The sequence below is a fragment of the Trachypithecus francoisi genome, unplaced genomic scaffold, assembly GCF_009764315.1.
Source record: "Trachypithecus francoisi isolate TF-2019V2 unplaced genomic scaffold, Tfra_2.0 Lachesis_group5, whole genome shotgun sequence".
In the NCBI taxonomy this organism is placed as follows: domain Eukaryota; kingdom Metazoa; phylum Chordata; class Mammalia; order Primates; family Cercopithecidae; genus Trachypithecus; species Trachypithecus francoisi.
The window spans coordinates 86,474,393-86,497,300 of NW_022681470.1; the positions used below are offsets into that span (position 1 = coordinate 86,474,393).

Consider the following 22,908-nt stretch of genomic DNA (forward strand, 5'->3'; position numbering starts at 1 on the left):
CATGTAACACGTGAACATATAGATAGATATATCTATATATACATACATATATACACAAATATGCACACATATATTTAATATTTATTATAATATTTATATTGCTTTTATCCTGTATATGTTTGTTTCATATCCTTTTCCTATTTTTATCTGTATCAATGTTTCTTTCATACTTATATAACTATACTGTATGTTCTGATCTTATAGACTTGAAGCCCCTACAGTTCTTGTCAGCTTTCAGAAAAAAACGTTAATAAGCAACTATGTGAAGCACCAGTGATGCACGGCCCTAATGGCCCCAGTGCCTGATTTCCATGGTAAGCAGGGTCCCTGTCTCCTTGTCTGCTCCTGCCAACACTGTTGTTCTTCTGTAGACTCTTAGTCTTTCCACATGAGAGCTCTGAGCAAACCTGAGCTCTGCAGGTGGTTGTGAAAACTGAGAGGTCCAGAGAAGGGACTTTGTGTGAAGCTCTTCCTGCAGTCCCATGATCATGTTCCTGGCCCCAAAGTTTAGACTCAAGGAGACTAGGTCTCCATGGGCCTCTATCCCTACTGACCACAGAAAAAAAGTAGAGCCTTATTTTTTCTTGCATTACTTTTAGCTCTTCTGACTGCCTTTTACAAGTTAGGAATCCAGGCCTCAGAATGCAAAACAACAGGGTAAAGGCAAAGTTTTAGGGTATGAACCGGGAATTCACCTGGCTACTTTGGATGGAAAGCTGATGATGCAGTAGATGCATTTGGAACCCTTTTATCCCAAGATACAAAGCCCAGGAATTAGGAGAAGTCTGCCCTCAAAGAAAATGAAATATTTTTACAGTATAGCATAAATAATTAAGTTAAAATATAGAGAACAGTATAGACTAATAGAAAGACTAATAAAGTCTGCCATTATCACAGCACAATATACAAAATTAAGGAAGAGGACAGAAGCTCTAGCATTTATTAATCACATTCTGTGTGTTTGATGCTATGCTGGATACTTTACATATATTCTCTTACTCTTTGTAACAGCCCTTAAGGCAGTGATCAGTGATAGGTGTCAAGACTGCGATTAGAGAAGCCAAAACTCTGACCATGCTCTCCCAGCAAGTAGGCAAAGACTGGTTAGGTCCAGTAATAGTCTTTTCAAACATGTTTATTCCCATCACTTGATCTCCCTAAACCTCAGTTTCCTCATTTGTACAAGATTATATTAAATCAGTCATTCTTAGCCTTTTCTGGAACTGGTCACAGAGTCTTTTGAGCATCTGATAATAGAAAATTTTTTCCTTCTGCAAATGTACTTTTGTTTTCACACATTAAGTTTGGAGTGCAATTTCAGGGGATTCACAGGTCTCTGTAGGCCATTCATGGCTGGTCCATGAACCTGGGGTTCTTCTGCCTTGACATTCCTTGAGTCTCACATTTCACAGGCAGTAGAGCACAGAGGTCAAGAGCATGCTTGTGGCCGAGTGTGGTGGCTCATACCTGTAATCCCAGCACTTTAGGAGGGTGAGGTCAGGAGTTCAAGACCAGTCTGGCCAACATGGCAAAACCCCTTCTCTACAAAAAACACTCAAACTAGTTGGGTGTGGTGGTGCATGCCTGTAGTCCCAGCTACTTGGGGAGCTGAGGCAGGAGGATCGCTTGAGCCCAGGAGGTCGAGGCTGCAGTGAGTCATGTTCATGCCACTGCACTCCAGCCTGGGTGACAGAGCAAGATGCCCTCTCCGAAAACAAACAAACAAAAAACTCTTAACTGATACATTGTTGGAAATTTGAAAAAAAGGGATAAAGAAAAAAGAAGAAGTAGAAGAAAAGAGCATGCTTGCTGGAGTTGGGTCAAATCCCAGTTCTGCCACTTAGCTTTCTCTATAACCTGGTGTGAGTTACCTAATGTTTCTTGGCTTACTTTCTCCTCTGTAAAACTGGAATAATAACACTACTATTATGTAATAATACTAATACTAATAAGATTATTGTAAGGATTAAATTTGTTGACACCACTTAAAATGGTACCCAGAATATATTAAGTGTTCATTGAATATTCTCTTGAATTTTGAATTCTCTTTTTCCCTAGTCGGCACAACAAAGGGGGGTCAAGGGGCAGATGAGTTTCTGTTTTATCCACAGAAAGACTCTTTTACTGGCAGGAAGGATGCCAAAGGCAACTCTCAGGCGTCAGCCTAGACTTAACAAACACACAAGCAAGAAAGAGCCAATCTGGGCAGCTTCTAGCATTGCTCACTTAAGATAAATTCAACCAAAGAGGTCTTTTGCCAGCCTTTTATATCTTTGTCTCAGGGCCCTGTTCAGGCCATCTAACACACAGTCCCGCCTACCACCCACCCCCCACACACACATACACACTGATCACAACACTAGTACCTCAGGCCTGGTTTCACAAACCTGAAACTAGCATCACCTTCTCATTAACAGACAAGGCCACATACACCTTCTTAGTACATCTCTGGGAACATGAATGATGAGAACCCAGGGAAGCAAAAGTGAGTTTCCAATTTGGAAATATGTGTAGGTGAATTAACACATAGCAGCCTTGGTGGAAGACAAGGGAGAGGTGATAAAGGGACAATCTGGTGCAGAAGGGAACCAAAGCATCCCTGGTGCTTCAGTTTCTGGGTAGGGGTAAGTTGGCCCTGCAGGGCTTCTAGCTCCAGCCTTCCTCATTTAGCATAATGAGACTAGGTGTTCGCACTGTATATCCTATTCATCTGACTCCATTCTTTGGCCTCAGGCTGTCCCTCAAACCTCAATTACATCCCACCCCCATAAAGGTACGTTGGAAGTTGGTTGCAGAAAGGAAGCCATGAGGCTGCGCAGATATACATGATTTTTAGATAAAGGTCACTTTAGCACATTGCTCCCTGAGGGCCCAGGTGGAAATCACCTGGGGTTGGGAGACAGGTAGCACTGCATCCTTGTCCTAGCTTTACTATTAGCTAAATGTAGAGCATGGGCAAATCACTCACCTGTTTTGACTCTGTTTCCTTATCTGTAAAATGAGGAAGAGTGACTTAGATATTTCTAAGGTCCATTCCAAAATGAATAGTGTAGAAATTCTAGTTGTCTGACCCTAAGAACTCAATGACACGTGGGATTGATGCTGTAAAGAACAAAAACCACAGTGGTGCACCTAAAATAAATTTGGGGCCAGGAGGAGAAAAGCTCTTCCTCTCCTAATCCCAAACCCTGAATGGCTTTGCCACTCTTTTTCAAAGTGGAAGCATTCTGAATACCAAAAGGGGACTCCCACCCCAGGACTCTGAACTGGTAGTAAGTTGCCTGCTTCCTATGACGGGAAAGTGTGAGATGAAAATGGGAAGTCCCAGCACTGCCCTGCCCCAGCTTTGTACCATGGATCCTAAAGGCCTGGTTTGCCTGTTGAGAAGAAGAGATGTTTCTCCCTTTCCTAACCACAAACAGTTGTCACAGGCCAAGTCAGGGGAGTGAGAATAAGCACCCCTGTGCTTTTTATACACAACAGTCCTCTTGTTGGCTGAGTGGGTCCCAGGGCTTCAGACCGCTGGGCTAGAATTTTCAGGGTCATCAGGATACTTCTGTTCATCCTCCTATCTGGAAAAACATAAGGTGCCAGTTCCCCACCAACCATTGCCACAATGGTTTTATGACCCCTAGGGGAGCCTGACACTGATGCACACTCAGACAACTACTGCAGCCCAGTATTTTAGTACATGATTGTGGAGTCTAAAGAGGTCCCTTTCCCATGGAGATACCCTTAGTTCTCCTATCAAGTTTGGCAGTCCCAGCCCAAGTTGGAAATAGGGGAAAACTTGACTCAAGGATCCCACAGAGGAATGGATCCCCTACATAGCCCTGCTGGCTCTCTCACTCATTACCCTCCACTAGGAGCCCCACATGTTCCTCTCCCTCCTCTCAGCCATTGCATATGCTGTATCTTCAGCCTGAAATGCTACTTCTTGGCCCCACCTCTAGAGCAAAAGATGCTCTGGAGCAGGGTGGCTTGTAGCACTATGATACTCCTGCAGGTTAGGCTACGGCAAGGTTTCTGCACTCACCTGCCACTAAGCGGAGTCTTAGGGTTTAAAATTTTTAAGTATTTATCAGTCACTTCCTGTGTGCTTTACCCCAAAGGCAAGATTCTCCTGAAATTCAGACTTCACATCCCTGAGCCTGGGAAGTGGAAGGGAGTTGGAAACAAGTAGTCTTTCTTGCAAAAAACAGCCATGCAACTTCAGGGACTATACCTCCAAGCCCAAAGCCCAACAAATCTTCCAGTATGTGCTATAAAGTTCTCACACTATAAAAATCACAGCAATTTTGTAGCAGAAAGGGTACCACAGATTATATAATCCAACTTAATCTTACTACAGGCGAAAAGATTAAGGAAGTACAAAGAGACACATAACAACGTCCTCACTGTCACATAATTAATTTATGACCAAGTCAGGATTATAATTAGGGTTGTTACTCAAAAGTAAGCTAAATACTTTTTTCTAAGTTAACTTCAAATCATTCATCAGAACTAATAACAGTGCAACCATCTGTTGATTTGTAGAAATGATTTTCAGAAATTATTGGGATGATTATTTGTTTGATTTAGATGTCACTAGCTAAATGGTATTTCTGATCCATGATTTGGATATAAGAAACTGCCTCAAATTCTTCCAGTAACTTCCCCCACTGGATGAATGATGATTAGGTTCCAGTTCCTGGTGCACCGTTGCAGCTGGAAGATAGATGAGAACACTGCCCACAATTCAGGACTATGTATATACAATTTCACGTCAGCATTTCCCACAAAGTCTTGCATAGCCTACGCTGCAGGCCCCATTGACAATGCTGCCTTTAACACTGCCATTACTGGAAATGCCACTAACACCACATGCCTCACTGCCTGCTTTGCCAAAACTCAGATGCTTTAGAACAGTGAGCCAAGAACTCTGCTGCCTTCATGCCTCAGCCAACTATCTCTGTCATACCACTACTACTCTGCAGCCTCCCTGGATGACACCAGTGAGACATTTATGATTTAAAATAGTAGAGAATTTTTAAAATATAAACAAGATTATTTATCCTCTCTTGGTATCTGCTGAGATCCCAAGATGGATATTTCATATCATATCATATTCAATGTTTCTGCTATCAACTAAATCATGCTAATATTTAAGGCTTATTGACCAATAGTCACTGTAAAATCTTCAACAATGAGCTTCAACTAATTATTATTTCATTTTTATTTTATTGAGTTTAATGCTTAGCTCAGTAACTATTAACCAACCAATATTTTATATGCAATAACCAACTAAAATGTTTCGATAATTTAATAATTGGTTACACATTGGATTTGCTTATAACCTAGGTCTCCTGGCTTAAGTTCTATTTGTTATATCATGTGGCCACCCTATGGGAAAAACCTAACTGGCCAAGAATTTACTCAGTCTTTCAGTGCCTTCAGTTACCTTTCAACACTTTCAGTTATAGTCAGTCTTTCAGTTGACACCAGTAAGGACTCCTGAAGAGTCATCCTTAAATCAACATGCATTTATTATATGTTGACTTTATGCTCAGCAGTGTGCAAGCTATAACATTCCATGAGCCTCAGGATTCATGATAGACTCTTTATCACCGATAATGAATGAAAATTTCTCATCTGCCTCAAACACTCGTCTCTGGTTTGACTTGGTAAAATAGAAAGAAATAGCAGAGGGAAGGATTAGTCCTTCAACATGTCCTGTTTTCCTATAAAGGTCTTTGCAAATCGAGATGTCTGTTTCTTTTTCCCTGTCAGAAAGAGCCAACAGAAATACCTGGCACCAGAAATAGAAAAAAAAAGAAAAACAGCTGACTATTTGCTGTCTTCAAACAGCCCATTTCCTGTTCCAGGGCCACAGTGTGGACTCTAACACAGAAGATTAGCTCTCCTGGTTAGTCATTTAAATGTCCTCATGGTATGCCAGTCTCCGTGAATATGCTTACCACCAAAACATCCCACCACTCCATGCACTCACAGCACTCTTCCTTGGAACTCAGAGCATGAAGAATGTAGTAGGAGGCAACCAAATATCAACAATTGATTGAGAGGAATACAGAGCAGAAAAAGGAAAAAATGGTACCCAAGTTAGGATCCGAGATGCAACAGCTGAGCTTATTACGAGAAAGTAACAAGGCACTGGGCTCCTTCAACCAATAATTCTTTGATTTTAAGGAGTTTTGATCATATTTCCTATTGAAGGTATAAAGAAAAACCCATGCACATGGAACTTTTGTGGAAGGAGGAGAGCAAGCATTTCACAAATGAACCCTTATGCTATGAAGAGGACAAAATTAAAGCACTCTCCAGAATCAAAATATAGCATGGAACAACTGGAACTCACATATACTGCTATGGGATAGTAAAATGGTAAAGCACTTCAAAACAATTTTTGGTATTATGCAGAATAGTACATCATATGCTATACATATGAAAGTTCCACTTCTAAGTGTATACTCAAAGGAACTGAGTACTTATCCCTACCAAAAGTTTTATACTTATAAATATAGGAGCTTTGTTCATAATGGGCCCAAACTAGAAATTATCCAAATTCCCATCTACAGTAGATTGGCTAAATAAAATATTCAAACAAAGTAATATACAACAATGAAAATGAATAGTTGACAACTGCATGTAACAGTAGGATGAATCTCATAAACAAAATGTTAAGTGAAAGAAGCCAGACACAAAGAGTATTTATGCATCATCTAATTCCGTGTATATAAGTACAAAAATGGGCAAAACTCATCTATGTTGCTGGAAAGCAGGATAATGGCTACCTTTGGGGGGTGGTGAGAAAAGTTACTGGAAGGGAGCATGAAGAGAGCTTCTGAAATGCTGGTATAGTTCTGTTTCTTAATTGGGGTACTGTTTAGATGTGTTCAGCTTATAAAATTCATAAAATTGAACACTTAAGCTGTGTGTACTTTTCCATGTTCATATTTGTGGCAAAAGGAAAAAAAAATGACTCCAATTCTTCTCCAATACCTGCATCCCAGATCTTTAGCATCTAATTTTTTGTGCTCTCCCACTCTGACTCTGGGCTTGGCCACATGAATTGCTTTGGCCAATGAGACGTAAACATGATTTCTGCAGTGACTTGAAAAATGTTTGAATATTCTGGCTTCTGGTCTTGTTCCTGTGCAATTTCCAGGAAAACAACCCAGGCTAGTCTGCAGGAGGATGAAACAGAGCACAGCAAAGTTGCCCCATTCATCTGTGCCATGGCCATCCTAGATGAGCCAATAGCCAGCTCTCAGTTATGCTTGAGTGAATCAACACAGAACAGAGAACAGTCCAAACAAGTCCAGCTAGGAGCCAAATAAATGTTCATTTAAAGACATTGAGCTTTGGATAGGTTGTTAAGCAGCATTATTGTGTAACAAATAATACAATTATTTATTTCCATTTAAACTTTAAGAATGCATGTAATACAACATAATCCCACAAAATTAAGCTCGAAAGATTCTCCTAACCTATTTATTTTGAGCATGGCCACACCCTACAGGAAAGAGAACCTGCCTGAGATCCCACAGGACCAGGATCCCAAAAGCATAACAGGACATCCAAGTAAAATCAAAGCCTAAGACAGCCAGAAACAACTCATAAACCAACCTGAAGAAGTTCTCTAAGACATCTAAAAATTCTGTCCCGTTTTTCTCAGAAGTTGCAGAAGCAAATGGTTGCTTCTGCCACCTCCCATTTTTAAATGCCCTCTTACTGCACCCTACTCTATATAAGAAAATCTTTTACAATATTCAACAGGTTGTATTAAAATACATACATATGTGTGTGTGTGTATATATATATGTGTGTGTATATATATATATATAAAATATTAGTTTTTGCTCCTATTTCACCATGGAGAAAGAACTTTGTAGACCCTCTTGGCAGCTTTTAGACCCACCACTGAACATTGATGGGTTTTAACATCTGCTGGTCTTCTAGCATATAGCTGAGTAATAGCCATGTTACCTGGATTAACCTGAGCTTTTGCAGAACTCAAGATAGGCAGCAGCAGGAACAGCACCAAGAGCATTCTGGGAATCAGGATCATCTCAGAAGATGGTGTTGGAACTGGAGTCTGCCGCCAACCAATAATGCAAGAAAACAGAAAGGGAAGGAGAGGAAATGAGTGAGGCAGATACTGCCAACATGAATGAATACACTTCTCACAGTTAATTTTGTGTTCCTGCAGTGTTTATTTTTATATATGGGACTTCAAATCATAGACTTTGGGAGTTGACTGGCACATCCAATAATCACCTAGTACAATAATTTTCAAACTCTATCAGATTGCACACTCATGAAATTTAAATTAGCAAAACTACAGTCAGACAACAAAGTTTTCCTAAGATACTTACCCAAATGGTGAATAATGGTAAAGTAAAACTTGTATTTATCATGTAAACTGATGTTTTCAAAATCTTAATACTGATTCCAATATTCAACCAAGAGAAACATTCAATACTTTTAATGTTTGCCTTTCAAAACATATACGTTCAATATTTATCCCGAATCATTATCTCTGGAGTGATATCTGGGATTCTGCATTTTCAGGTTTCCCCAGAATGATTCATATGATAATAGATTCGATTTGGAGACATCAGTATGAACTCATGTTTAGCTTAATAAGGATACAAATAGTTACATATGGAAATATTTGTAGACATGTGTATATGCCTGGGTTAGTATACACACATATGTTCCATCCGCTGAGAGGGCCTAGAGGCAATGACATCCCAGTAGCAATGAGAAAACCTAGTGCTCAGATCTTGATTTCTACTAACCATTCTTCAATAAAGGGAGACAGGATTCCTCAGGAAAATGGCTGATTCTGGGAATGGAGCAGAATATACACAAGATAGACTTGGAGTATCTTTTAGTGCCAGAAATTGAGAAAACGTACACACAAAAAGATTATGGGGGATGTCAAAGGGACACAGTAGCCCACTTAATGAGTTCCCCCTCCAAAAAAAGTAGTATTGAATTATAAACCAAAGAATAAAATAAATATCCATGAGTCCATGCTGCTATAAATTAATGATTGAATAAACAAACGGGGAGAATAGGCATATTTCCAATGCAAAAGAATTCCAAATAATTTATGCAGATAATCTGCTCTTAAGGAAATGAAGCATTACTATCTCCCTTCCCCAGCTCCTTAAGAGTAAGTTGCATGTAGTTACTTTGTCCCAAGAAGTACAGTGTAAAAATTGAGAAAGAAAAAGAGTCACTTTTCAGTGGAGAAATCTGACAAACACTTCCTCAAGACAGGGTGATCAAGGTTAACACCAACACTGATAAGTCATATTGATGGTATGTGTCCTTGATATTATGTGATGAAAATGACACTTTACTTTTGTGGTCTTCCACCCAAAAACCTATTACGTCAGTCTACTTATAAAAAAAAATCACCAGACAAATCTCAATTGAGGGAAATGCTGTAAAGTTTCTGTTGAGTAATCCTCAAAACTGTCAAGGCAACTAAAAACAAGGAAGTCTGAGAAACTGTCACAGCTAAGGGAGCCTAAGGAGACATGATGACTAAGTGTAATGTTATATCCAGACAGAGGACATTAGGGGAAACTGAGGAAATCAGAATAAAGAATGGACTTTAGCTAATAATAATGTATCCATATCAGTTCATTCATTTTGACAAATGTACTATGTTAATATAAGATGTAATAATAGGGGAAACTGGATGTGGGATATACAAGGATTTCCTGTACTAGCTTCACAATGATTATGTAAATATAAAACTGTTCTAGAAGGCCAGGCACAGTGGCTCACGCCTGTAATCCCAGAACTTTGGAAGACCGAGGCGGGCGGATCACCTGAGGTCAGGAGTTCGAGACCAGCCTGGCCATCATGATGAAACCCCGTCTCTGTTAAAAATACAAAAATTAGCCAGGCATGGTGGTGAGTGCCTGTAATCCCAGTTACCTGTAATCCCAGTTACTTGGGAGGTTAAGGCATGAGAACCACTTGAACCCAGGAGGTAGAGGTTGCAGTGAGCAGAGATTGTGCCACTGCACTCCAGCCTGGGTGACAGAGCAAGAAAAAAAAAAACACTGTTCTAGAATACAAAGTTGATTTTGATTTTTAAAAAATTCCCTCTGAGTAACACTAATAATCAAGCAAGCATTGGATGCACTGTTAGAAATAGTGTGTGAGACAATATTATAAAGAAAGAAAAAATTCTCTTAAGCTGGAGTGATTTGGGAAGGCTACATGGAGAAAAAAGTATCCGATCAGGTTCTTGAAGGATGGATAAGACTTTAATAGGCAATAACAGGGGTGGAATAAATAAGGAGATGACATGAGTAAGGCACTTTCTTTTTCAGGAAACAGAAGCTTTTCTAAGACAATTTCCAAGCAGTATAATACTGACACACCCAGAGGGGCTAAAAAAAAAAAAAAAGCAATATAGTCCGATGGTTTTGACTGAAGAGGATGGATCCAAACAAATAAAACACAGAAGATTTAAATGACCCCATAGTGAGGGGCTGAGGGGCGTGTGATCCACAACTACAAAGGGTGATGAGCATAGTTTCATAGCATTGATTTGGATAAGATAAAATACATGTCTCAGTGTTCCTAGCTACTTCCAGCAGCAGGAACACTATTTCCACAAATAAGTCCCTAAAGAAACATGTCCAGAGAAAGAAACACACAGGTGAATCCTGGAGACATTGGTCTTGGCTATAGTTGAGCACTAACTCATGACCATAATCCAGGATGTCCTTCCAGAGCGACCCGAGCTCTTTGTAAGCAGCCATTCAGTAAGCACCGAAGCCCAGGACTGCCCTGGCTCATCGCCCTCTCCTAGCAGCCTTTTGCAGAAGAGTCCTGGAATTCTCTCTCTCCTGTGGCACCTCTCTCATGGGTTACTGGCCGTAACTTCCTCCCCTCCATAACCTTCCCCAATAATTCCTTCTGCAAAGAATATCTCCCACACCTCATTTCCTTTCTTGCCTTCACCAAAACACATGCTTCATTTAACTCTATTGGATCCTTTACAACATTGTTATAAAATTATCCATTTAATAATTAACTTCAAAATGGCTCATTCTTGTATTGCCAAAGTATTACTTTATATCACGTAGAAAGTATGTGCTCAAAAATGGTTTTTAACTGAACTACGTCAAACTTACTAAGTGTTCAAAAAATGTTGACTAATTTACTTTTTGAAACTGTTGCTGGGCTTCACGCTGCGAATCTCTAAAAGCAGTAATTATTTTTCTGTTTTGCTTAAAATTAGACGACTGTCAGCTAACAAACAGAGCACTGTAAAGCACCTAGAAGTATTATACCTATAGCATGTGTATCTACTGCGAATCAGAGACGTCTCTTACAATATTCACAGTAACTCAATGAGTTTTGTTTTCAACAACAGGTGAGCTAAGGAGAAAGAGGTTAAAGCTGATCAGGTTACATACCTGATAGGTGACCAAACTCATATGTGAACCTAAGGCTGGTGTTACTTCAAAATCCACATGAGTTTTTGTTGTTATTGTTGTTCCTTCTTTTGTTTTTGCTCATCATCACACTATATCATCCTTCGATCTGGGCTCCACCAACTTCACCAGAGCTGCCCTTCTCCTCATCCTTTCCACCTCAGTCACGCTGGGGCTTCTTTTCTTTTTTCTTCCATTTTCTTTGGCCTAAGGACCTCTGCCAAGAACTTTCTCTCCTCTCTTTGCCTAGTTCAGATCTCCACTAAATGGTCACTTTCTCAGTGAAATATTCTCTTATCCCCTTGATTGTTACATGCTCTAAAAACATGTTTCTATATAGAAGTGATCATAGTTTCTCACTATATATTCATTGCTGTGATTGTTTAATTTGTATTACCCCCAACACACACAAGCTCCATGTTCATTTTATTCACTATTGTAGTCTCAACACTACCAGAGTGCCTGGTAAGTATTTGCAGAATGAATTAATGATTGTCTTGAGCCATATGTTCAGTGACTACATCTGGTCATTTTAAATTTCATGCCCTAAAAGGAAGTATCTCCAAAGCTTGTTGTGAGCAGAAAAACCCTTTTCTGCACCTTTGAATGAGTCTTTCCAAGGGTTCAATATTTAAACAACGTGACATGTGAACACAACTCAAAAGAAGCATGTCAAGGACTCCTGAAAAAGCCCTTCTCCACCCACTTCTTTAGTTAGTAGTAGAAATCCCTTTGGCGATTTATTTAAGCCTTAAGAAATAAAACTCAAAATGCAAACACCACTGGTCAAGCCATTGGCCTTCATTCATTCATTCAGCAACTATTTTGTAAATAGCTATTAGGTGCTATTACAGGTGATAAGCACATCAGTAAAAAAGGCAAAGAAGGTTCCTGCCAACAAGGAACTTATAGTACATAAGCAAACAAGTAAATGAAGAAGAATTTTAAAGAAACATATGTACTTGGAAGAAAATAAAATACAGTAGTGTAATACAAAGGGAATGAGAATTATTCTAGGTAAGGTGGCCAGCAAAGGCCTCTCTGAGTATGTAATTGGTATATAAATAGATAAGCAGAACATTGAAGAGAATGAACAACCCAGAAAAGACTCATGAATAAATGGAAATGTACCACCTGAGAAAGGGAGCATTTAAACTTGGTGAAGAAGTTTCAGATGCTTTAGTAGTCGACATAGGCATGGGCAAGGACTTCATGTCTAAAACACCAAAAGCAATGGCAACAAAAGCCAAAATTGACAAATGGGATCTAATTAAACTAAAGTGCTTCTGCACAGCAAAAGAAACTACTATCAGAGTGAACAGGCAACCTACAGAATGGGAGAAAATTTTTGCAATCTACTCATCTGACAAAGGGCTAATATCCAGAACCTATAAAGATCTCAATCAAATTTACAAGAAAAAAACAACCCCATCAAAAAGTGGTCAAAGGATATGAACAGACACTTCTCAAAAGAAGACATTCGTACAGCCAACAGACACATGAAAAAATGCTCATCATCACTTGCCATCAGAGAAATACAAATCAAAACCACAATGAGATACCATCTCACACCAGTTAGAATGGCAATCATTAAAAAGTCAGAGAACAATAGGTGCTGGAGAGGATGTGGAGATATAGGAACACTTTTACACTGTTGGTGGGACTGTAAACTAGTTCAACCATTGTGGAAAACAGTATGGCGATTCCTCAAGGATCTAGAACTAGAAATACCATATGACCCAGCCATCCCATTACTGGGGATATACCCAAAGGATTATAAGTCATGCTGCTATAAAGACACATGCACATGTATGTTTATTGCGGCACTATTCACAATAGCAAAGATTTGGAATCAACCCAAATGTCCATCTGTGACAGACTGGATTAAGAAAATGTGGCACATATACACCATGGAATACTATGCAGCCATAAAAAAGGATGAGTTTGCATCCTTTGTAGGGATATGGATGCAGCTGGAAACCATCATTCTCAGCAAACTATCGCAAGAACAGAAAACCAAATACCGCATGTTCTCACTCATAGGTGGGAACTGAACAATGAGATCACCTGGACACAGGAAGGGGAGCATCACACACTGGGTCCTATTATGGGGAGGGGGTAGTGAGGAGGAATAGCATTAGGAGATATACCTAATGTAAATGATGAGTTGATGGGTGCAGCACCCCAACATGGCACATGCATACATATGTAACAAACCTGCACATTGTGCATATGTACCCTAAAACTTAAAGTATTAAAAAAACAAAAAAAGCAAATGAAGGTATAGCTACACCTCACAAAAATGAAGAGCCCAAAATGTAAAGATGGAGCCATAAGAATATTTCAAGGAAAATCTAGAACAATTTGCTATGACCTAAAGATAAGGAAGGCCTGCACAAATAAGACATGAAAAGCAAAATCCAGAAACGAAAAGAATAATACATTTTCCCATCAAAATTCAAAACTTCTTTAAGATCAAAAGACATCATAAACATAACATGTAAACAACTGGCAAAGATAAATATTTGAAATTGTATAATGAAATAACTTCTAATATAAATAATCTCTATAAATCATTTTTAAAAAGCCACTAGAAAAATGGGCCAAGTAAATAAAAAGCATTTAACAGGGGAGACAATATAATGCTGTAGACATCTAAAAGTATTCAACCTTGCTAGTAGTCACAAACATTAAAGCAGTAGTTGAATGCCAATTTTTACCTATCAGATTGGCAAAATTTTAAAGTGTGATAATATAAAACTTGCCAATAAGATAGGCAAATGCATACTCTCATACTCTGCTGCTGGATATATAAATTAGAAGATAATTTCAATAAAAATACATATACCATGATTTATATATCCCATTTATTATTATTCACCCTAAAGAAAGACTTGTGTGTGTACACAAAGAGGTATGCACAAAAAGTGCTTTGCAATATATTTTTAATAACAAAAACTTAGAAAAATGTCTACCAGTAGGATAATGTTATTAACTATAGTATATTCCTACTGTGAAATGCTATGCAATTGTAACAATGAATGTATTAGAGCTACTCACAGTTACAAGGTTTGAAGTCGATGACATGTTTTTAGGTGAACAAGGTTGCAAAGTTTATGTAAAGCACACTATATATTTTTATGGATAGATACACACTCATATACATTTATATATATATAAGATCTGGAAGATTAAACACCATGCTGACAGTAGTGGTTCCCTCAGAGATGGAGTTAGGAGATGGACTGCTGCGTTTGTCAGAGGAGATTGTGAATGGTGATCAAAGGGAGACTTTAGCCTTATTTGTAATGTTTTGATTTTCAACAAGGAAAATGTGTTCCTTGTTAATGTCATTTATATTAGCTTTTCTGATGAAACCAAACAAAACATTTTTCCTGGAAACAGACTATCAGAATCTCAAGGATGCTTTCTGTGCATTCCCAGAGTTGGAGGTGTGGGGGGAACATGTCCTATACTTCAAGAATCACTTGTTGTACTGGGAGATATTATTGGTTAGCACACTTTGCATGTGAATAGAGTGGAAAAAGAAAACAGTTGAGAATTACTGCCTGTTTCTATTTTAGAATTCCTGAACTATATCAGTTACTTATAGATGCATTATATCATTGAGCCTCACCACAATCCTATGGAGAGAAATTATCATCTCCTTTTGACAAAGTAGAAAAGTATAGCCCTCAGTCCCTTCACCCTCAATTGAGGCTGTTTTACGTGGTCTGACTGCTGCTTCCCATTCATCGTGCTGAATTAGAGTTTGCTTCTTTACCTGTCTTTCTCTCAAGCCAGACCATGAGTCATTAAAGATCAAGGATCTTGCATATCTCTACATAGAAATGAGATTAATTTTGACTTACTTGGGTCACTAAGTTAGAAGACCACAGAGTTAGAACTGGATCCCAGTTTCCCTGACTCCAAGGTCAGTGTTTCTAGGCCCACAGCCCAACATTTACCAAAGAACATCAAGGAACATGTGACTCAGAGAGAATATATCCTTTGTAGTAAAGAACCCACTTCCCTCTTCACAGTCAAAATCCCCTTCCTTAGCCAAGCTGGATGGACATTCCAAATTGATTTCAAAGGAAGTCATAGTTCAGGACCTCCCAGATCTGACAAAAGACTGCCAACTCTCCATCTCAGGACTGCCTCCACTGGGATCTGGACAGGCCATGTGTCAAAGCCACCGGGAAACCAGGAAATAAAATGGAAGACCAGGCAGACAGGAGTGTGGCAGCCACAACTAGAAATTAGCAGCTCTCCAGGAAAGAAAAAAGCAAGAGTCTGAGAGGATAAATGTCTTACAAATTATCTCTGCACTTGGATGAGCTCCCAAAAGCCTTTTTCTGAGACACATTCAGGGCCAAATCATGGTGAAAGGGTAAGTTTTCTGCACATTCTGCCTGAAACACTGCCAGTCCATTGCCAGTCCATGTATGGTTCTTATAAGCAGGGTTTGCTCCTACCTATAAGAACCTCAATGAATATGTGGCTCATGGATGAGCCAGGAATATGTAGGCATCCTAGGTCAGCTCTTGGCTGTACACACGTGACACCATATTTTTTTCCAACCGTCTTAGCAATCAGATCATTTCCCAAAACAAGCTTCACACTAGTGCTCAGATAGGATGGTATGGGGACACAGCTAGGAACCTTGGGAGATGAGTACTGAAATGATTTTTGACCTGCCAAGTGAGAAAGAGTAAGCAGGAAGTTAAGGTCTCCCTCCTGCCTGGTTTATACTCCTGGTGATCTCAGAGCAAGCCCCAGCACTCTGTACTGGTGGAAACAGCAGCCCTTCAGTGGTTCAAAACACAAGCCCTACTGCAATGCAATGTCTGTTTCTCGCTTTAGATCTAAATATACATGATAGATTATATATGTATATACATACATATGTGCATGTGTGTGTGTGTATATATATGCGTTTGTGTACATACATGTATGTGTGTGTATATATGTATGTTTATATATATATATTTAAATGATATAGACATGAAGAGAAACACCTTTGAAATGTAGCTATAATAGTGAACTACATTTCTTTGGGAAAATACCTCCATAATTTCCACCCCAGTGATAATACAGAAAGTAAGAAGAGCAGGCAACTCCTGGATCTTTTGCTCTAACAAAATGGAAAGTTTGAGTACCTCCATTCTTCCCAAGCCCCTCAGGAGTGACCATAACTCACATATGGTAGAGCTCTTTTTTCTCCAAGTCTGATCATGAGCAAAAAACAACTTTTTCTCTGAAGCAGAACTGGGGTATATCCCACTTTAAGAAATGCCTAAGTTACCAAACTCATAAATCATGAAATGTTTATCTACACTACAGAATAGTTCTTTGCAAAAGGATTCAATGCCAGGTAACTTTGAAAAACAAATCCCACACAGTACATTTAAAATAACGTTCAGTATACAAAAATGTTCCATCTACTTACCAAATTCATAAATCACTAGATGAGTAGCCATTACAAAGTAATTCTTCCCTTCACAAAAGAATGCAGTACTAGGTTTCTTTGAATAGCAAATTTCAGTACACTCAAACTTGATGCAACATCCCAAGATCCAGTTTATACCCAACTTTTCAGGAATACAGCTTGTGTACAAAGCAAGACATGTCTGATTTGGTAGACGGCCATTCCGTCCATGGAGTCCATTTTTCCAGATCCAAAAGCTAGGGACAATCTGAGGTGGCCTCAACTTTGCTGAAGAATGAAAATTCAGATTTCCCACAGGGATCTTGACACCAAGACTGTGATCTGGACTGGAGAGGAGGTGGCGGCCCTCCTGGAAAATCATCTGTGGCTTGTAGCTCAGGCCAGACCCCTCCACCTAAGCTCAAATATGTCTCCCCCTGCAGGAAAGGTAGGACCCTGGAAAGGCTGGAGTACGAAGGGGAAAAGAGATAAAGGGACTGAGGTCAAGTTGTGGCAGGCAAACACAATGTGTGTGTGTGTGTGTGTGCATGACTGTGTGTGGCACTTGCATTTGTGTGTGTTGAAGATTAAGATTTGGTGGGGAGAAGAACACCCCCATGATTTGGGGCTACATATTTTAATTAAGGGGCCATCAGGGCATTTAAATCTTGTTTTTCCTCTCTGCTGAGTCATTTTCATTTCAGATTAAACAAATATGAAGAGCAGTTTTGGAGTATTTCATATTAAGCAAGCAAATATGCAGAAATGAGCTTGGTTTTGGCAAGAGATGGGCCCCCAAACACACACACAGAAACTAACAGCAGAGCTGTCCCAAACATCCTCATCTCATGTTCTGTTTCGATTCCTGAGGATTTGTTGAAGTTTTCCTGACTCTCAACTTTCCTCTGGGAGTCCCAACCTCATGCTTCTCAAAATGCAGCCCCTCGGTGCAGAGCCAAAGGCCCAGAATGACCCCATCCGTAAGTATCTGGGCACATAGGATATGCCCTAGGTGACCTGAGGTGACCCACACTGGATGAAACAGCAAGCTCCACTTCTGCCTTTGTTCTGCCTTTGCTCCCTTCCACCTCAGTCTTTTCTTCTGTAAAATGAGATGCTAGAGTTTGTAGAAAAGGTGAGGGGGGAAGTGCTAGATGGCTATCTCATTCTCTCACTCCCTTTCTAGGAAGGGAAGAGGATGTTAAGTCACATCACTATTATAGAAAACATCCCTCTTCCAGGGGCAGAATGGAGTCACAGAACATTGACTGCATTACACCATTCGCCTAGTTTCCTGTCTGTCCTATACACACTGGAAAGAAACGTCAAATCTAATGTTTTCATTTGATTACCGAGAAGAAGAAGGAGAGAAAATACAAACTGAAGGCAGAGCATTTTCCAAATACAAAACAATGTATTAGAAATGTTATAATCCAATATCCCTTGGCCTGCTAAGACCTTGGACAAGTTATTCAACCTTGGTGAGCCCTAGCAATCTCTGGCTTTCATTTGGATCTTTTACTCTTACCTCTGACTTGCTGGAAACTTTTCTGTACGTAAGTATCTTTCCCAACCAGCTCCTCTCATTTTCTTTCCAACCCTACCTTCTGTCCCAGGCTCCACAGCCCTCGGAAGCACGTGCTGGTGAGCAGAGGGCCATCTTTCCACATTACTGGGCACAAGAGGGTCAGCCTGAGGGACTGTGGTCAGAGGGTTTTGGAAGCAACCAAGGAAACATGCGAGCCCTCAAAAATCACAGAACCATAAGGTAAAAACTTGAAGGGACCTGAAAGCTCATCTTTCCCAATTTTCTCCAATTGGAGGTGAGAAAAATAAGGCAGCCCAAAAAGCAGAGTGACCTCCCCCGAGGGAGCAGCTGCTCACAGCAACGGCCAGGCCCCTGGTCTTCCAGCCTAGCACTTGTTCTCTTATCTCGCTATCCCTATTGGCCCAACTTCCTGTTTTTCCTTCCTAAAACTCTGAGCCACCTATACCTTCTTTAGGCCCTCTCTGTCTCTGATAACTGGTTTCTTTAAACCAGATTGAAGTTACTTCCTTCCACCCTCTGAGCCTCTGCACTGAATGTTCTGCCGCCTACCTCCTTTCCTGCTCTTTATGAGTCACCTTGTCTGAGACCAGGCTTGCTGGGTTTGAGTCCTGTCTCCCTCTCTCACCGGTGGCATGCACCTGGGCACACACTTGAACTTTGGCACCTCTGTCTTCTTACCTGTAAAAATGGGAGTAATAATGGCCCCTGCACATAGGAATATTGTAAGGATGAAATGAGTTAACACATAAGAAGTGCGTAGAACCTAGTGCCTGTCTCATAAATGTTACCATTTACTTGTATTTATCTTTTGTTTTCACTGTGCTTGGCATGATGTTCTCAACAAATTTTCAAGTTAGGGGCAAAAAGCAATGCCACCCCTGGCCACACCCTTATTTTTGTATCCCTTAACACCTACATAGTAAGTACTCAGAGAATATCTGTAGGTTTGTTGGCGGGTATTTACATGATAGTAAAATAGGCAAGGACAATAATACAAACTTCTTGCCTTTGACCAGGACATTTCGCTTGGTCCATCCTGTGAGTGATGCATGCTGCCTCTGGAGAAAGTGCCTTGGGCTTCAGCAGTCATGAAACATCCAAGTGGTTTCCTATGAACCAGCAGAGCAGAAATCAGCCTGGGCTGAGGAGAACTGAGTGGCTGCCACTTCTGTGGGGGCAGTGATGTGATTACGCTGCTTGATCAATACTGCGAGTGAGAGTGCTCGCACCCCAAGAACCTTCCAGTTCAGCCACTCAAAGCCACAAGGCCCAGGAGCTTGTTTTGACTGTGCCATTTCCACCAGGACCATCCTACTCTTGCGGTTATGGCTGTGCTGTCTCTTGAGAACACATGGCTCTGAAGGGCGGCTTGCCTTTAGCGCAGGTCCAATCAACATGGCCTGAAGCATCACTGAGACATCAATCAGTTCTATCTCATCTAGCTATAGGAAACCCTCCTGAACCCAGAAGAGGTCCTGTGTGATGCCAATAGACTCTCCTTCCAGATCCCTGCAGGAGACCCTCCTTGGAGAGAAACTTGGGCTCAACTTCCCAGACACCAGGCAGAGTCTGCCCTTTTGGCAGAGCAATCTTAGTGTCCTTCCCTTAACATACTCAAGACTCAGGAGATCAAGGCCTACCCTGGTGTTTTTACCACAAAGAGACAGGAGACCTCTTACCTTCCCTGAAACCATCAGAGACAGAAAGGATTTCTCCTCCCAGGCCTTTGCAACCATATCCTGTAGCGATAACTTCAGAAACGTTATGGGTCAGGAACTTCTAAAACAGCCAGGTACTAATAAGTCTCTGAGTTTAGGGACACTTTTCTATCAGTGTAGAAAGGAGAGATAGTTAAAAGTAGAAAATGGTATCACTATTAAAATTAAATGGGATAATACATATAAAGAACATATAATACAATTCCTGGGATATAGTAAGTGCTTATAAATATCAATTTTTGAATAGTGGTGTGAATAGAATGGTGTATAGGAAGAAAAAGATCAGTGGTCGAGGTGGCAATCGTATGCTGAGCATCTGCTGTGAGCCCAGGACAGGTTGAATCATCTGGGGATAACAACAAAAAGTCAGTCTTTTTTCTTGCCAGGAGGAGATTTACATGACTAGTGCCTGTGAGCATTTGGAAAAACCAGCGAGACAATGAGCAGGCAACTTCATGCCAGGCCATGGCTGCAGGGTTCGTGCAATAGATTAGAAGACGTATAAGTGGACCTGGATGAATAACGGACTTTAGGAAAGACCGTGAAGAAAAAATACAAAACAAGCAATCATGAAAAATTGCAGCCTCAACATCCAGGCTGATGAAAGAGGCAAAGGCTCAGGAAGACCTTCAGTAGTGAAAGGGAGAAAGAAAGAGAGAGTCGAATTCAGAACAGACCAGCTTGTTCTCCGACCTCACCAACCCCTGACAACTGTAGACCTCACAGGAACTTACAAGGCCTTCCAAGGCTCAATTGCCTTAGGAAAAACAAGCAGGATGAAGACACAGAGCAGTGGCTCTAAACTTAATCTACCTTTATTTTTCTGATGTTAGGCATGGTAGAACAAAGCAGATTGGCCCAGGGACATACAGACACTAAGAGTGAAGCCTCTCTAGCCCTATACCTAGGAAGAATGTGGCCCAGGAGTTCCTGACTGAATCCCAGAGCCTGAAAGCCTCATTCAGCAGTTGGGTTAGCACCAAGTGCCTGGGATTCCTTTCCTGGTCCCTACCCCTCCCCTCAAACAAGTCACTCCCTCAGCACCTGCAGTTTCTGCAATCCTTGCCAAGATAATGAAGTCATTGATCAAGAGAAGTTCAGCTTCTAACCCTTTCCTTATCATGCTTCCTTCACATTGCTGGCTGGATATTCTCTTCTGTGTTACTTTAACCTGCAGCCTCTGAACCAAGCAGTGCAGAAAATGTGTTTGTTTTAGGCGATTAAACATCTACAGGCTCCATATCCATTCAGGAAGTTTCCCCTTGAGTCACCAGCATCTGGTACCTACTCTTGATAAGTAAAGAGCCTCCCTCTCCATTCTACCAGGCCCACTCCTCTCCGCTTCCTGGCCCAGCTCAAAAATACCACATTGCCAGGGCCGAATGTGACACCAAGGTCTTGCCCCATGCTGGCCTCAGAGACTTCTCAATCTCATTCTCAGAATGCCCTTGATTGGGTCTAATGTCCCAGCAACTCCACCTCTCCTGCAGAAGACTCACAATTACCAGCCCCTTTGCACAAGAGCTTATGGCTTGCGAGTTGCCCCTTTTTACCAGGTAAATGTATGCTTTCCTTCAAACTCTTGATCCTATCTGACTTGCCTACCCACCCGTGGGCTCAGATGATGCTTTGAGGATATAAATAGATATGAATGTAGAATTTTTCAGTGGTCATATCTTTATGCATGTCTGTCTCCCTGGCTAGGCTTGAGGAAAGGATCTTGTCATGGTCTTCTTTACATTCTCATGCAGAGCACAGAGCTGGGTGATAATCAGTGAATGTGCTGGGTAGATGAGTGGATGACCTGAGGGCTCTGCAGTGTCCAGGAATGTCTGCTGACCTGTTCATCTCACTGCCAGGAGTTGAAAAGCTGTCATACACAGATGTCATACACATTTTGCTCTTATCTTCACTATGGCACTTCTTCTAGGCCATAATAATCTGTCTCCTCTCTTGTGTGATCCACTGCACCTATTCCCCAAAACTTAGCAGATAACCATTTAGTGACTTAAATTGCTCCTTAAGTGTGTTAGTGTGTAAGTGTGAAAATTTTGTCTCCTCCTCAAGACAATATTAAGTCCCTGAAGGGCAAGAATATTTTGCACGTCTCAGGGCTTATGAGAGTACTAATAAACATTTATGGAGCACTTATTACGTATCAGGCAGTGTGCTAAGATTTACATTAATTTTCCTCATTTGGTTCAGGGCCTCAGAAGGATCTTGAACAAGTGAGGAGAACAGAAGCAGAAACTTAGCCAGATGACAGCAAGCTGGTCTCTGGGCCTAAGTTCTAGTCCCAGATCTGCCACTCATCACCCCAGGGCCTGAATAGTCGCCCCATACCCAGAATGGGCTCAACTCCCTCTTCATTCAAACAAGGGGGCTGGGATGTGTGAAAATGCGGGAGTTCCAAGGCCCCTGTCAGTCCTGGCACTGTAAATTCTACCAGCCATGGTTCTAAACACTCTGGCGGGTGCACCACAACAGAATAGAGCTGCCCCCTCATCCAGAAGGAATGCTGCTACCCCTTCAGCCCAGGCACATACTGTATTACAGTAATGAGAGCTTTGGCTGCTTTAAATATCACAAAACAAAAACAACGGGCAGCCCAAGTTCATCATCCCCATCCAGACCACAGAGGAGCACACCACCAGGCTGAGGCCAGAGTGAGATGGTGAGAGAAGCCCACACAGTCGCTTTCAGGGATCCATTGGCTCATAGCTGGAACGAAAATCACCA

General features: G+C 40.9%; 1 protein-coding gene across 3 annotated transcripts in view; it reads right to left on the reverse strand.

Moving 5' to 3' along the window:
- Positions 1-22,908, reverse strand: part of DDR2 (discoidin domain receptor tyrosine kinase 2) — a 163,774-nt gene that overhangs the window by 58,541 nt on the left and 82,325 nt on the right. For 2 of the 3 annotated variants that reach the window (XM_033196485.1, XM_033196487.1), the window contains one exon: positions 7,987-8,095. In XM_033196485.1, coding sequence (XP_033052376.1) covers positions 7,987-8,068 — 82 coding nt within the window. In that variant the 5' untranslated portion in view covers positions 8,069-8,095. Of the gene's footprint in view, positions 1-7,986; positions 8,096-19,000; positions 19,079-22,908 lie in introns of those variants that run through there. The other variant, XM_033196488.1, reaches the window with a different exon arrangement.